This window comes from Nematolebias whitei, chromosome 17, assembly GCF_014905685.2.
Source record: "Nematolebias whitei isolate Nwh7 chromosome 17, NemWhi1, whole genome shotgun sequence".
Lineage (NCBI taxonomy): Eukaryota > Metazoa > Chordata > Actinopteri > Cyprinodontiformes > Rivulidae > Nematolebias > Nematolebias whitei.
Window position 1 is genome coordinate 20,433,682 of NC_056514.1, and position 14,387 is coordinate 20,448,068.

General features: G+C 41.2%; 1 protein-coding gene across 1 annotated transcript in view; it reads right to left on the reverse strand.

Moving 5' to 3' along the window:
- The window catches only part of tnrc6ba (trinucleotide repeat containing adaptor 6Ba), a 24,759-nt gene extending 12,828 nt beyond the window's left edge, over positions 1-11,931 (reverse strand). The window contains exons 1-10 of the mRNA XM_037691630.1: positions 11,583-11,931; positions 9,846-9,935; positions 9,451-9,472; positions 8,002-8,436; positions 4,372-7,254; positions 3,929-4,093; positions 1,741-1,937; positions 1,584-1,658; positions 1,266-1,478; positions 657-782 (exon numbers count right to left, since the gene is read on the reverse strand). Coding sequence (XP_037547558.1) covers positions 657-782; positions 1,266-1,478; positions 1,584-1,658; positions 1,741-1,937; positions 3,929-4,093; positions 4,372-7,254; positions 8,002-8,436; positions 9,451-9,472; positions 9,846-9,902 — 4,173 coding nt within the window. The 5' untranslated portion in view covers positions 9,903-9,935; positions 11,583-11,931. The remainder of the gene's footprint in view (positions 1-656; positions 783-1,265; positions 1,479-1,583; positions 1,659-1,740; positions 1,938-3,928; positions 4,094-4,371; positions 7,255-8,001; positions 8,437-9,450; positions 9,473-9,845; positions 9,936-11,582) is intronic.
- Between the last annotated feature and the right edge of the window lie 2,456 nt (positions 11,932-14,387).

Sequence of the window (14,387 nt, forward strand, 5' to 3'; positions counted from 1 at the left end):
CTTTAAACACAAACCAGAAATATAACCTTCCATCAAAGCTCTCAGGTATCAATGAACAGTTACAGTTAAAAGCAGCTGCTGTCAGGGCTGAACTTTCACTTTTGTTCTCAGGTTATTTTACAAACATGAAGTTATTCTTGGTGTTTTCTGTTCCTTTGTGTGAAGAACAGAAGTTATTGCTGGGTTTTGTTTATTGTTTTGTACACGGACGGTAAAAATAAATTGTCACTTTTTTTTTTTTAAACAAACTTTTGGGTTTTGTCATTTATGTTGCGTCCACAGCGAGCTGGGACTTGTTCATTCATTCAGCCTTTATTTATCCAGGTTAGTCTCACTGAGTCACGAGGACTCATTTACAAGAGAGACCTGTTTTAGACAAACAACATATAAAGTACAGTAAAATGCAATTAAAATAAAAGTAGTGTTATAAAACAATAAATCAAGTTGCTGTATAAAACATGGTAAAATACTAAAAACAAGGACGTAAAACATAAAAAGCATACTTAATATGCTTATAAATAAGTATATGTTTTGTATTTTTATAGTAGGTAGATCACTTGGACTTGGTCATTTTAAAAGTAGCTCGCATGCTGAAAAGGTGTGGGCACCCCTGGTTCAGATCCTCAACAGATCCTTGTGTGTAGATGTGCGACTACCTGAGGAGGCAGGAACTGTTGAGGCACTTGTGCTCGCATCCCTGGGGACTGATTCATCGGTGGGACACTTTGTTGATGTCTTGTGTGGGTCATTCCTCCTGTGCTGCCAAACATACTATGAGCACCCTGCATCCAAAGACATAAAAACAAACGTGTTAACAGGGCACATTACTTTAAAGACACATACAGAACAACAAGACTAACAAGAATCAGTGATGAAGGAGATTATGAAGTAAATATGAATATCTTGTAAAGAGAAGACTCTAGAGGAAAAACAGCAGGACAGGAACAGGAGTGGTTATCTTACTTGTCTAAAGGGGACAGAGTGGTTGAAGAGGGTATGGGGCTTGTAGATAGTGGGTGGTGAGTACAGAGAGCAAGAACCCGCTTCCTCAAGGCAGCCATCCTGATTGATCAAATGCAAGGCCTGTCATGGTGACGGCCATCAGAAGACCAAATTGAATAGTGGTGAAAGACGTAAGGGATGATGTAGAAAAAGGGTAGCAAGATGGACAAATGGAAAGAAAGGGTAGAACCACAAGAGAAAACATACAGTGATAAAGCACAACATAAAGACAAAAGAATAGTAAGCCTAAAATGAGGCATTACCCTGTTATAGTAAGATCCTGCATCCCCTGGTGACGCTTCTTTGGATCCAGGAGGGCGATAAATCACTCCCCCTCCACTTCCGCCTCCTCGTCCTGCTTTCCTAATGTCACCATTGTAATCATTCATTCCCATGCTTCTTTTTTCTGCTTCCATCTTCTTGTCCTGAAGAGAACCTGGACCCATGTCAATGTTTTGGCTACTGGGCTCATCGTTCTGTTGGATAGAAAAGGCCATAATCAGCACTTGATAAAGGAGCTACTCTGGCCTGTGCGGAAACTCCAGAAATAAGTAAAAATACAAAAGAACGTCCAGTCGTACCAGAATCCTCATGTCAGAGAACTGTCTGTTGGTGGGGCTCAGCCATGATTCTCCTCCACTGGTCTTCAGAGGACCCTGAGAGAGGATACAGGTCTTGAAGGTCTTTCGTTGTGTTTGTTGCTCTTTTCTAAAAGGATTGTATCTACTAGTAACACACCTTGTTGCTGGCCTTCTTTACAGTTTGGTTTTGGCCCCAGCCTCCATTGCTTCCCTGTCCCCAAGATGAGCTGCTTCCCTGGGAGCTGGTGCTGTTCCACATCCCTCCTCCATCGTCTTCATCCTCCCAGCTCGAGTGACGTGAGGCTGCCACCAACTTCTCCTTCTCCCCCCAGCCATCTTGCATAGACTTTGACCCTGCAGGCAGATGTCACAGACATAATACTAAAAATCAAACAAAAACTAGAGAAAATGCATTTCCTGCAAAAATACAGTGTGAATGCTTGTGGCTGAAGAACTTGCTGAAAAACAGCTGAAATTAGCTAAAAACATGCTGAAATGTAGCTGAAATTGAAGAACAAGCCTAAGTTATCAGAAGAAAGCAGAAAGAACATATTTTTGCAGAATTAGGTTGAAATAAGCATAAATGACCACAAAAATTAGGAAATTACCGGTAGCTAAAATAAGCTGAATTTAGCAAAAAAAATAGCTGAAAAGTAGCTGAAATGGCAGAAAGAAGCTTAAAATACCAGAAGGAATTGAAAGGAGCTCAAATGAGTGAAAAAATATGGCGTTAGCTGAAAAAGATAAATTTAACAAAAAAGGAATAGCTAAATAGTAGCTGAAATAGCAGAAAAAGCTGAAACTAGTAGAAAAAAGCTGGAGCATAACAAGTTGAAGTCAGCAGAAACAAGTCAGTTAGGCTGAAAGTAGCAGAAATTACCAAGAAAACCTTGAATTGTTTTGAAAACAGCTGAAATTAGTTAAAAAAAATGCTAAAAATGTAGCTGAAAAGGTAAAACAAGTTTAAATTAGCAGAAGAAAGCAGAAAAAACACATTTGCCTAATTAGGCTGAAAGGAGCAGAAATTAGCACAAAAAAGTGGAAATAATCTGAAAAATGCCAAAATTTGAAAAAAACAACAACAACCCAAAAACAAACCAAAAAAAAAACAGCTGAAGAAAGCTTAAAATCAGAAAGAAGCTGAAATTATCATAAGGAAGTGGAGAGCTCACATTTTTAATGAATTAGGCTGAAAAAAGTTTAAATGAGTGAAAAAATGTGGAATTAGCTGAAAAAGCTTAAATTAGCATAAAACTGCTATATAGTAGCTAAAATAGCAGAAATAGCTTAAACTTGCAGAAATAAGCTGAAAGGAGCATAACAAGCTGAATTTAGCGGAAATGAGTTAGAAGAAACACAGAAATGTTGTAGTTAGCAGAAAGAATCTGAAAGGAGCACAACACAGCTAAAACAAGCAGTTCAAAATAGCTGAAAAAAGTTTAAAGTTGCACAAAGAAGCTAAAAGAAGCTGAAGCAGAACAAAATGTGAAAGGTGAGCAAAAGGTTGTAAACACATCTAAAGATATGAAGGCTGTAAAATGAGCTCAATTCATTTTTTGAAGAAAAAAACTGGCAGAAAAGGCTAAATATTTCAAAAAGCTAAAGTTGCACCAATACCAAAAGTCATAGCAGGATTGTCCTGAAACAGCTGAATGTTTTGATTTATGAATTTTTGAAATAGTATGGGACGAGAATCGTGCCAAAAATCATACGGAAGAAAAATGGATCACCATAGAGTGAATGCTTCATAAACGTTCACACTACAGTGTTTCCTCTAGTTAACTTGCCATGGTGGGGTGCTCATCTCATCCATGATTTATGTTGACGGGGGGGACGGAGACATGTTTGAGCACAGCTTGTACCAACAGTTTTTGATGGGGCGCGAGGTGTTCAGCATGAAGGAAGAGGCGCCTTTAGCTTTTTAGCTAGAGCGCCTAACTTAGCGTGACACGTTTGAGTTGTGCGCTGTTTATACAGACAGTTTCTGAGAGTATGTGTGTGTGTGTGTGTGTGTGTGTGTGTGGGGGGGGGGGTTTCAGCTTGAGAGAAGAGGCAACGCGAGCGCTGCCTTTAGCTAGAGAGCCTGTATTTCGCGTTGCTATCTTAGTGCCATGTCAGTGCCAGGTGGTGGTGGTGGTGGGGCGTCCGGTTTGGTAGGCGGGGTGCTCAGTTCTGTTGACGGGGTGGGGCACCCCGCTTGTATAATGGTAGAGGAAACACTGCACTATTGTAAGTGTTTTAATTATTAGAAAGATAAAATTCTATTTTAAAGTCATTTCCTTCAAACTAATTTTTTGCCATTTTTTTTTAAATATTTAGTCGTATTTTTCAGTTCACTTTCTGACCAGATCTGGCTGAGTTTAGCAGAGGATTTCCCCAGCATGTCGTCTTCCCTCCACCATCATCGATGTCTCCCCAGCCAGTGGGAGCTTCACTTGGTTTGCCCCAGGTGCCTGTGCCATTGTCTACTGTCGGACTTGTTGGGGAAGTGCTTCCCCAGCCTGATGGATCTGCACACAGACATGGACAAACTGAGCCTTGGCATGAAATGGTCTTTCAAACATTTGATTCAGAATTAGTGCATCTGGGCCACAACAACAGAGGAAGCAAATCATGGTCACTCAAACTACTTCATATAAAACTTGTGATGTATTAAGTCTCTGCTTTTTGTGACTTCTACAGTTTCACATTTCAGACATTTTTATATTTTTTTTATTAAAAAAAACTAAACATTTTTCTTCTTTGCAAAAATCAAAATATAAACAAATTCACAAATGTAACTTCTTACCCATACCAGAAGGTTTTGTAGATGCTGGAGCAGTGTTGAAGTCTCTGTTACCACCAAGTCCTGCAGCCTGCCTGCTGGGTTGCTGCTGCACAGGAGGCCTTTGTTGCTGCTGCTGCTGGGGCTGCTGGGGCTGACCTTGACTATGTGACTGCTGGCCAGTAGGTCCACTGCTTTTTTCCCACAGGTTGACTGGTTTGTAATTGTAATGAGTTGGGTCTCCCCATGCTGATGTTCCATCATCTATCTCAGTCTTTCTGCTTATAGACTGCGGTGAGGGTTCCTCCCAGCCGCTTGGTTCAGATCCACTGCCACCTCCTCCGGAAGCACCGGGTATAGGTCCCGAGGTCCAGCCTGAGCTTTGGTTCTGTGTCTGGGCCTGAGAGATGAGCTTCCTCCCAGCGGCCCCTTGCATTGCCCCTTGGTCCAACGATTGCTGCAGCTGTGGATGCTGATTGCGGGGCTGTGATTGTTGCTGTTGCAGTTGTGCCTGTGGCCCTGAAATGGAGACCGACTGGCTGTTTGGCATCTGGTGCATTTTGCTTCCTCCACTCCAACTCTGATGAGGTTTGGACCCTGTGCCTCCAACCCTATCAACTCCTCCTCCACCAGTACCCCCCGTTCCCCAGTTTCTCCGAGGTGCATTGTCATCCCAGCTCCCCCAAACACCTACACCTGAATCCCCACCTGAGTGTCGTCCATTTCTTCTGTTGTCGTCCCAAGCCCCACCCTTGCTACTCGATTTGGACTCTTGCTCTAACCAGTTTTTACCCGTGCCAACTTTCTGTTCTGCTCCCCACCCACTTCCTTCACCATTCCCTCCCATTTCCTTCCAACCTCCTGCCCCTTTTTCCTGCTGATTTTCTCCCCAGCCTCCATGAACTGAGTCACTTTGTTTCCCAGTATCACACCATCCACCTCCCTTTTCTCCCCTATTATTGCCTTTCCATTCCTCGTTCCCCCAACTCTTGGCCTCAAGGTCATCCCTGCCTCCAACCCAGCCTGTGGCATTTACCTGCTGGCTAGGCCCAGGTATTATCCCTGACCCCATACAAGGAGCAGTTGTGGTCACTGGTCCAGATTGTGAGACACCAGGATTCATGTTGGTGCATGTAGGCGGTGGCCCTCTCCCAGACAAAGAGGCCCCACTACTGCTGCTGTTGCTGCTACTGTTCTCCCAGCCCTCTCCAGAAGACCCAGTAGAAGTAAGCAGGGAGGGACTGACCGCTGGACCCGTAGGATCAGTGCTTATGGTTCTGGGGCCACTAAAATACTGAGTAGGCCTATTAAGAGAAGTTGAGTGTTTTGATGGCGCTGATGACTGTCCAACTTTGTTGTGTCCTGCAAGGTCATCAACATCCCAGGCGGTGTTTTGTCGGATTTGTGTTTGGCCCCAGCCTGAGTTGGACAGGACTCGAGGGTCTAGATCAGACCGATTAAGTAGACTCTGTAAGGCAGCTTCAGCTGTAGGTGCCGGTCGGCGAAGACGGTTGTTATTATTATTAAACCCACTCTCACTCCTGGAATTTCCACCACTAGATGAAGACCCTCCATGTGCTCCCTGTCCCACTAATCCATCGTCCCATTCTCTTGTTTCGCCTTCTCCCTTCTGATTGTCCCAGGCTCTGGTTGTTGTGGTGGCTGTTGAAGAGGAGGAGGAAGTGGCAGGGGGGATGCCTGCTGTACTTCCTCCACTGCTGCTGCTATTACTACTGCAGGTCCCCATTTCGTCACCTCCTGAATTTGCACCAGTCCCAGCAGAGCTCTCACTCCAGTCACGTCCACAAACTGCTTTATCACCTCCAGCTCCTGATAACCCCCACCCTCCCTGAGATGCCCCAGAGACGTGACTATCATTTCCCCCCTTTTCAGCACCACCCCAAGCATTAACTCCACTTGTGGAACTTTGATATCCCCAACCTGAAGTCTCTTTGTCCCGCTCTGGAGTTGCCAAACCCCCACTTCCTCCCCCTTCCCATCCATCCATCCTTGACGAACCTGTTTTGGAGTAAGCAGCAGGGACAGAAGGCTGGCCTCTCCATGAGGTGGCAAGGTTAGAGTCTCCTGCACTTATCCCACTTCTTCCCACACCATGGTCCATTCCTCCCCCAATCACTCCCCCCCCTGCATTTTTTGGTCCCGCTGATTCATTGTCCCATTTCCCTCCTCCCACGTCTCTGGATTGCATTTGGTGAAGTTGGTGCTGATGGGCGTTTGACTGATTCACAGATATAGATGGGTGGTTGCCAAGCACCCCGGCAGCCTCGCCTCCCAGCCCCAAGGAAGCAGAACTGATGGCAGACCCTCCAGAGGCCTGGTGATTAAAGGAAGTCAGACCTTCTTCCCCTGCAGCATTATGGTCATCCTGCTGCACCAGGGCAGGCCAGGCTGAAGGGTTGGCATTTGGACTGAAGTTGGCACCTGGAATCCCACTGCTACTATCAATAGGGCCACTGGCATCATGAATCCCTGGCACAGTGGAGGCTTTGGAAAATGAGGAAGGCTGTTGAAGCAGAGACCCAGCAGTAGCTACTGCAGTACTTCCTCCAAGATGACCCTGGGAGGCAGTCGTTCCCCACGCCACACTGTTGGACGTCTGCATACATTCATTGGGCAAAGAGAAAGATGAAGTGGGTGAAGACCGGTTGCCAGAGGCACTGATGCTATTCACAGGCATTCCGTTGTTGCCGCTGTTCCCTCCATCACTGCCAGGTATACTCGGCCACTCCTCTAGATCATTGCCATCAACAATGACCTTCTCCCTGCCTTGAGAGGTGGCCTGGCTGCCCGAGCCTTGCCCCCACATGGAATTTGCATAATTAGGATTAGTTGTAGAAGCAGCAGCTGATGAGGTGAGACCCACTGAAGATGCAGCCATACCGGAATCTATAAAACAAAGGAGACAAGAATGAATAAACCAAAAATGTTGCATTTTCTGTGATAATTCTATGAGTGCTAAATGACGTTAAAGAAATTTGCTAAAGATAAAACAAGAGTTGTTAAAAGTTGCAAATACAACACAATAGCTTAAAGCTAAAAGTAGCAAAACACTAACCAAAAGTGGCAAAATGATAGCTAAAATGTGCAAGTATCAAACTGCTTGCTTAAAGCTAAAAGCAGAACCTTGCCTACAAGTAGTAATGTCTAAATGTAAACTGTCTAAATGAAGCAAACTAAAAATCAAAAATAGAAAACACTAGTTAAAAGCAATAAAATGTAACTAAAAGCTCAAAGTAGCACGAGAAGACAAAAACAGAACAAGTCTGGTGAAATAGATTTCAAAGAATGCTTGATTTTGGGGGGGTTTTTGGTTTGGGGGAAAAATTTGAAGTATAAAGTTGAATAACGTGTAAGAAAAGTTAGAAAATTCAAAAATAAAACCAAGCTCCTGAATGAGCTGAATGTTTTTACATTTGATTGATTAAAACAGAAAAAGTATACAGTAGAAATTACATGTCAAAAAAGGTACAAAAGACATGAAGTGAAACAGGATCACCATTTGTAAATACCAAATCAGAGATCATTTATTTAAATGATCTGTACAAGAGGAACAAAATCAGCACTTTGTAATTTTCACCTTAAAATGTTTGCCACCAAACTACTACTTATGTTACATGCCATACAGATGTTCACCTGAAACAGCAGCCACGTTTAAGCTCGAGCCATCCCCTCCTCCTCCTCCTACCAGCAGCATGGAGGACAGTGGGGGCTGACCTCTCTTTAGTAGCACTTTATGGTCCTGCTGGCAGCGAAATCGTGGTGGCACCTCTCTCGGCATGTAGCGGGACGGCTGCTGAGGCGCCTGAGTTCCGCCTCCACTGCTTGTACCGCCGTTCCCAGCAGCACTAGGTCCGCCAGTAGAGAAAGAACTGGTGGTGGAGGTGGGCTGTCCGTTGGCCGCTGCCAGGCGCTTAGCATTGTTGCCGCCCTGAGACGGGGTGGCAGCACTGCCAGGGCCTGAGGTCGCTGGAGATGGAGAGGCAGTAGGGGTGGGTCCACGGCTGGGGGAGGCAGAGCTGCTCTGAGAGGCAGGAGACTGAGCAGAAGTTGGCTTTGTCAAGTCTGGCACTGGAAGAAGAGCAATGCAAAAAGGGGAATTTTTGTAAAGATTACAGTAAACATAATTTCACTAAGAATAACTTAAAATGACAGTTTTTGTTCATCTAAAGCTCCACTGAGACTTGGCTCCAACAAGAACCCTGGGTGACTGAACCACAGACTGCGAAGACCAAATCAAATGTACTCTGTATAGATCTGATTTCTCACTCCACATTTATTTAAAAGTCTAACCCTTAAGCTGCTCTCAGTCATACTGAAGAGCAGCTTCATTACCTGGCGTGACTTTATATGAGTAGCAAAACTGCCACTTCAATCTCACCTGGGTTGTGTAGGGGAAAAGGTGAGCCATGGGAAATTTAAAGGCTCAAAGCATCTTCAAAATCATTTTATTCTCCTTTACTTCTTTTAAATGACATATTTAAGGTAGTACTGTAAAGTTGATCAAAATATATACAAACAAATGTCTAACATTTGCAACTTGAGTGAATCTAAAGAAAAAGATGTCTGACTACACAGATTAGGTGACTGAATGCATGCGAGCTTACAGAACCATCAGTAAACTTGATATTCTGTTCGGTGCTCAGCTGACTGTGGAACTTGCCTTGTTTATTTGAATCAGCGCTACACAATATTGATAAAACTTGCTATGTGCAATCTTGCTCTTTAATACTGTGGTGACAATGTAAATTGTGATAAACCATTCTTTTTCTCCCTCCTCACTTTCTTTTCTGTCATCAGTATCATCTAAACCAGATGAGGTTAACAAGGCCCTTGAGCATCTGTTGGATTGGCTGTCTAACCAAATTCTTCTTTATAAATTATTTCAGGAAAAAAATACAGCATCTAATCTTTACAAAAAATGTGTCAAAAATTGAACTAAAAACAAACATTGACTGTTAACAAGCATACTATTGTAATTTGAACCACAATACATATGGGCATTACTAAAGGGTTCGACAGAAATATATTATTTAGTAAATGCCCAATGTAATCTAAAATCATGCACATAAATGTTCTGCTTACCTTTGTTCTTTTGCTCTGTAACCTAAGATGAAAAGACAAAAGATTTCTAAATTATTTAAAGCAATAATCTGAGGCAAATCTGATTATATACCTTCCTCAACACATTAATATTTAAGTTAGGCAACAGAAAAAGAAAGGTTAAAATAAATTTTGAGGATTGTGCCCCCTTAAAACTAATGTTACTGCAATAAGAACAACAATTAAACAAGGTTTGGCAAGAAAAGTTCCTCCATTATGAGGTTAACGCCTAAAACAGAGTCAGAACTTGTCAGCTGGTCAGGATATGTGCTTTTGTTTTTATAGGAAACACTTTACTGTGCTTTACTGGTCTCTTCACAAAAGTAATTTAATGTGAGTGCATTTTAGGTTAATGAGCAAAAGATAAACAAGCTCACCTTCTGAGAGGCTTCTCTTTTCCTTTTGTCGTCTTTTTTCCTTTTCTTGTCTTCCATGAACTACTGCTCCTGACCCGATACTACTCTCTTCTTAAAAACAAAACAACTTAACATGTTTCCAGACCTTTATTAAACAACTAGAACAGCTTCTTTCTGTAGTCTTTGACATGAAAAAGGAACAGTAAACAGTGATTACAAAAATGACAAAAAAATTGTTCTAACAACACATCTAGGCATTTTCTCCTAAATGACACCTGCACGAATCAACCATTAGACTATAACATTCAAAATGCTGCTCGGATATATTAATTGTAAGCACAATGAATATGCATCAACAAAAAGAAGATATTTTATGCTGGCTGCAGAAACTGTAACTACAACAAACGATAACGCTTCATGACACGCACACCAACAACAGCACATATAGCAGAATGTCCTAAAGAGACATTCTGGCCATTTTGAAGTGAAGCCATGTGGTTTAAATATAAATCATCTTCAGTTTAAAAAGTCAAAGTTTAAGTTCAACAGGACCTACATGCTAATGGCTCGTTTGCTGCCACCTTATATCACCCCCTGCCTAAAAAGAACTTCTTAGTAATTTATGCAAATGTTATTTTATAGACTATAACACAGCAATCCGTTCTGTAATACACAGTTGAATGCATTAAATTCAAGTTGTTTTTTTTTATTGCATGAGCAAATTGTGACAGCAGCCGTGAGGTGAAACTTCTGTAAGATGATAAGATAATATAATCTTTGATAAGTATTCCACAGAACCCCGACGGTGCAAACAGGAACGCCATTGGTTTTCAATTTTGATTAAAAAATACTGATAATGTGCACGGTACATGACATCTGCAACATATAAACATGAAGTAATACAACTCTGGGTTTGTTGGATTTTAAAAGTTGTGAATTCTAACATGAAATCTTTACGTCAAAAGTAAGGACAATAACTCAAATCTGAAGTTGTTTGGTAATTTGTATGCACATTTTAAACACCACGTCTGGTATGAAGTTAGAGGAGCTTTGGGCTCTCAGCAGGAAGAGCTAGGTGCTGGCTGTGTCTGCGTTTTTTGGTTAGTTTCGTTTCTGAGCTGTGGGTGTACTCCCAAAAAACAGCCTTTCTGGACCGACAGAAAGCCAACCAGACATCCCTGATGAAGCATTTCTGACCTGGAGAAGCCTAAAGACAAACCAGGCTGTTGTAGCTAAACTCCATCAGATGTAGGTCCTGCTGGTCTTGTTCAAACTTAGCTCAACATGTACCGGTAGTTAGTTAGCACCTCTAAAGAAGAAGGCATTGACAAGAAGCAAATAATCTGTGATTCAAGTCACTTGAACATACTCCTAAACGAAAAGAGCGATTAATCCTAGTCCTTGCCTTGACAGGTTTAACTAGCGTTAACGCTAGCTGCTCAGATACTGTCGATGTTAAATAAATCCAAATAAAATGGTACAATTGGGTGACTAAAGCACATTTAATAACACTAAAGATGTAAACATAATAAACTGCCACAGCCTACGTTTAGTACTTCGTTCTTACGCAGAATGTGCTTAAAGTCAGCAAAGTACATAATGTGCAAAGCTACACCAAAGCTAACTACGTTAATGTTACCTGCTGACATTTTTAGCCACGAGTAGGCAGGTAAGGGTCGAGTTATAGAGCGGCAGAAGCATCTTATTCACAGTGTATTCGCATGAATACAAATAAGTGCACAAAAATCAGCTACTCACCTCAGGAATCACATATGAAGATATGCTAGCTAGCTAGCGAACTAGCTTAGCTAAAGTGCTTCAGTGCAATTTTTTTTTTTTTAACTGTTTGAGGCATTCGCGGCTACAAGAACAGCGACGCCTGAGCGGAAAGTCAAGTAGCTGTCAGATGATGAGAACACAAGCCTAACAAGCATTTAAGAACTAACGTTGCAAGTATAAAGCCTAAATGTGCAGAAGAATTTTAATTTCAAATCGCCGTGGACTCAGTCGGTCGATTGACGGGCGGCCATTTTGCGTCTGTAGAGGGCGGGGCGGAGCAGCGGCAGGGGAGCTCTGTGATTGGCTGGTTCTGGGCGGAACGAATAAAACATCATTTATGATCTCCATCAACCTTCATACCACTGTGCGTCATTTCATATAAAGCTGCGGTGAATGATTACATAAATAAATACATATTGTCAGACGTCCCCTTGTATCTGAATTGTTTCACTTGATTTTGTGCATTTATAGTTCAGTTTTTAGTGTTTTGCACATTTTTGTCTTATCTTGTTGCTTCGTTTGAAATATCTGAAATGTTGTTTTACTGTAGCGCCTGTTATTCTTTATTTCTGAACCTCTGCAAAAGTGTTACTGTTTTTACTCTAAATCAGGGCTATTCAACTGGTGGCCCGCGGGCCAAATGAGGCCCATGGGTGAGCTCAGTTCGGCTCACCAATGGGTTTATTTTTAAATTAAACTAGATTTTTACAGCGTGACACATACTTAATGACAATAACTGCTGGAAGTCCAGCTCCTGAGCACTTAGCTTTCAGTTCTGTGCCTCCCTGAGCTATTTGAATAGCTCTGCTCAAAATTATCAAAACAACTTAAAAGCCCCTGAAATTCAATGGTATGAAACAAAGTCCACATGAAAACATGAAATACACAAGGTAACTAGAAAAATGTGCATTTGCTACGAAAATGCAGTCACAATTTTGCTGAAAGCTTCTGAAGAAGCTAAACATTACAGTAAACTATAAATCGTCCATGGATGAACTGCTTGTTTAATTTGAAGAGCTATGTAGCCAAAAGAGTTAAATGGTTTGCTGAAATGCTGATTAGATGCTGGAAAGAAGCAGGGAAAAGATAGCTAAGAGCCAGTAGTAGAGAAATGCTAATAGAAAGCACAAAAAAGCTGTTGTAATGTAACAAAGTAGAATTTTGACTTTACTTTACTTCATTATTTACATTTCTAGCGATTTTCACTTTTACTCCACTACATTTCCTCAATAAAACGTGTACTTTCACTTAAATACATTTCCCTTAACCATCTTAGTTACTCGCTCCTACAATATAAAATTAGAATAAATCTGATCGGGCAATGCCAGTTTGTTCTTCCAGTCTGTGACTTCACACAACCCCTTCTCTCTCCCTCACTGACACTCTCAATCACAAACCCATCCCCGTCGCTTGTGTGAAAACTGCTGCTCCTGCTGAGAACAAGTTAGATGCATATGCAGATATCAATTGTTGACTCGCAGTGGAGCCACTGTAAATTCCTGATGGGTGTGAAAATGATGGTAGCTGCTAAAAAGGAGAGGTTTGGTGTTCTCCAGGACATTAACTGGTTAGAGCAGCAAGGTATGAAGTTGTCGGGCCACTAGTCTTCCCATTAAAGAACACAGAGACTGATATCCAGTTTAGGGTGATTTATTTCCTGTGTTTCTTTTGGTATTTACACACAGCTGTAAATCAATAAAGCACAAACAAGCTTGAACAACAAAGCTCCGTCCGTGTCAGGAGAGGGAAAAAACCTCCAACTGAGCTGTGCACTTTACACAGAGCGGTGTGTTCACTAGCGTTGGAACAGCCACGGTGCATTTAAGACCATAGGAACTATTATATTCAGAAAGAAACAAGCCATAACCAAACAGAACCTATCAGTAAATAAACCAACTACACAACAATGTGGGCTTTCTGACAGCTTTGATAAAGGTTAATAAAGGTTGAATACTTCAATAGAATCAGACTTTTTAAAGAGCAATATTTCATTGTTCAGTTCAAACTTTCCAAGTTTTGTCATTGGATATTGTACCCAATAAATGTTGTTTTGGAAATTCTACCTTTAACTTTTACCAAAGTAATTTTATGGTAAGATACTTGTACTTTCACTGAAGTATCACTATGAGGTACTATATACAACACTGGCTAAAAGCCACATGGAGCTAAAAGCTATAGCAAAAAGCAACAAAGAGCAAACTAAGAGCCATCAGTAGTGAAAAGTTAGCAAAAAGCAGGAAAATGCTGGTTAAAAGCAAGAATTAGTGAAACGTTTGCAAATAATAACAAAAAAAGATGGCTTAGAGCCAGAAGTAGTAAAATACTGTTAAAGCGTGTTCGTTTATTCTGAAAGGATAGAGTAAAACAAGGAAATCCTATAGCTAATATATATATATATATATATATATATTTTTTTTTTTTTTTTCATTATATACATTTATAATAAAAAATATATTAAATATATATATATATTTAGCTTTACACAAAGATATAAATGAAAATGTACATATAAAATAAAAAAAAAATATATATATTTTGTACGCATCCTTTATGATTGTCTACTGATGATTTCGTTGTCCACTGTTGTCATCACTCTTTGCTGAAATCAGGTCTCTTCTAAAAGAGTCTCCGAGGCTCAATGGGATTAACCTGGATAAATAAAGGTTGAAGCAAAAAAAAAGTTACGGAAGAGAATTAGGGCTATGGTGCAAAATTTTATTTTCCTTAATTCTGAGCAAAAAAAGGCATTATTCTTAGAAAAAAGTCAGAAATCTGAAAAAAAAA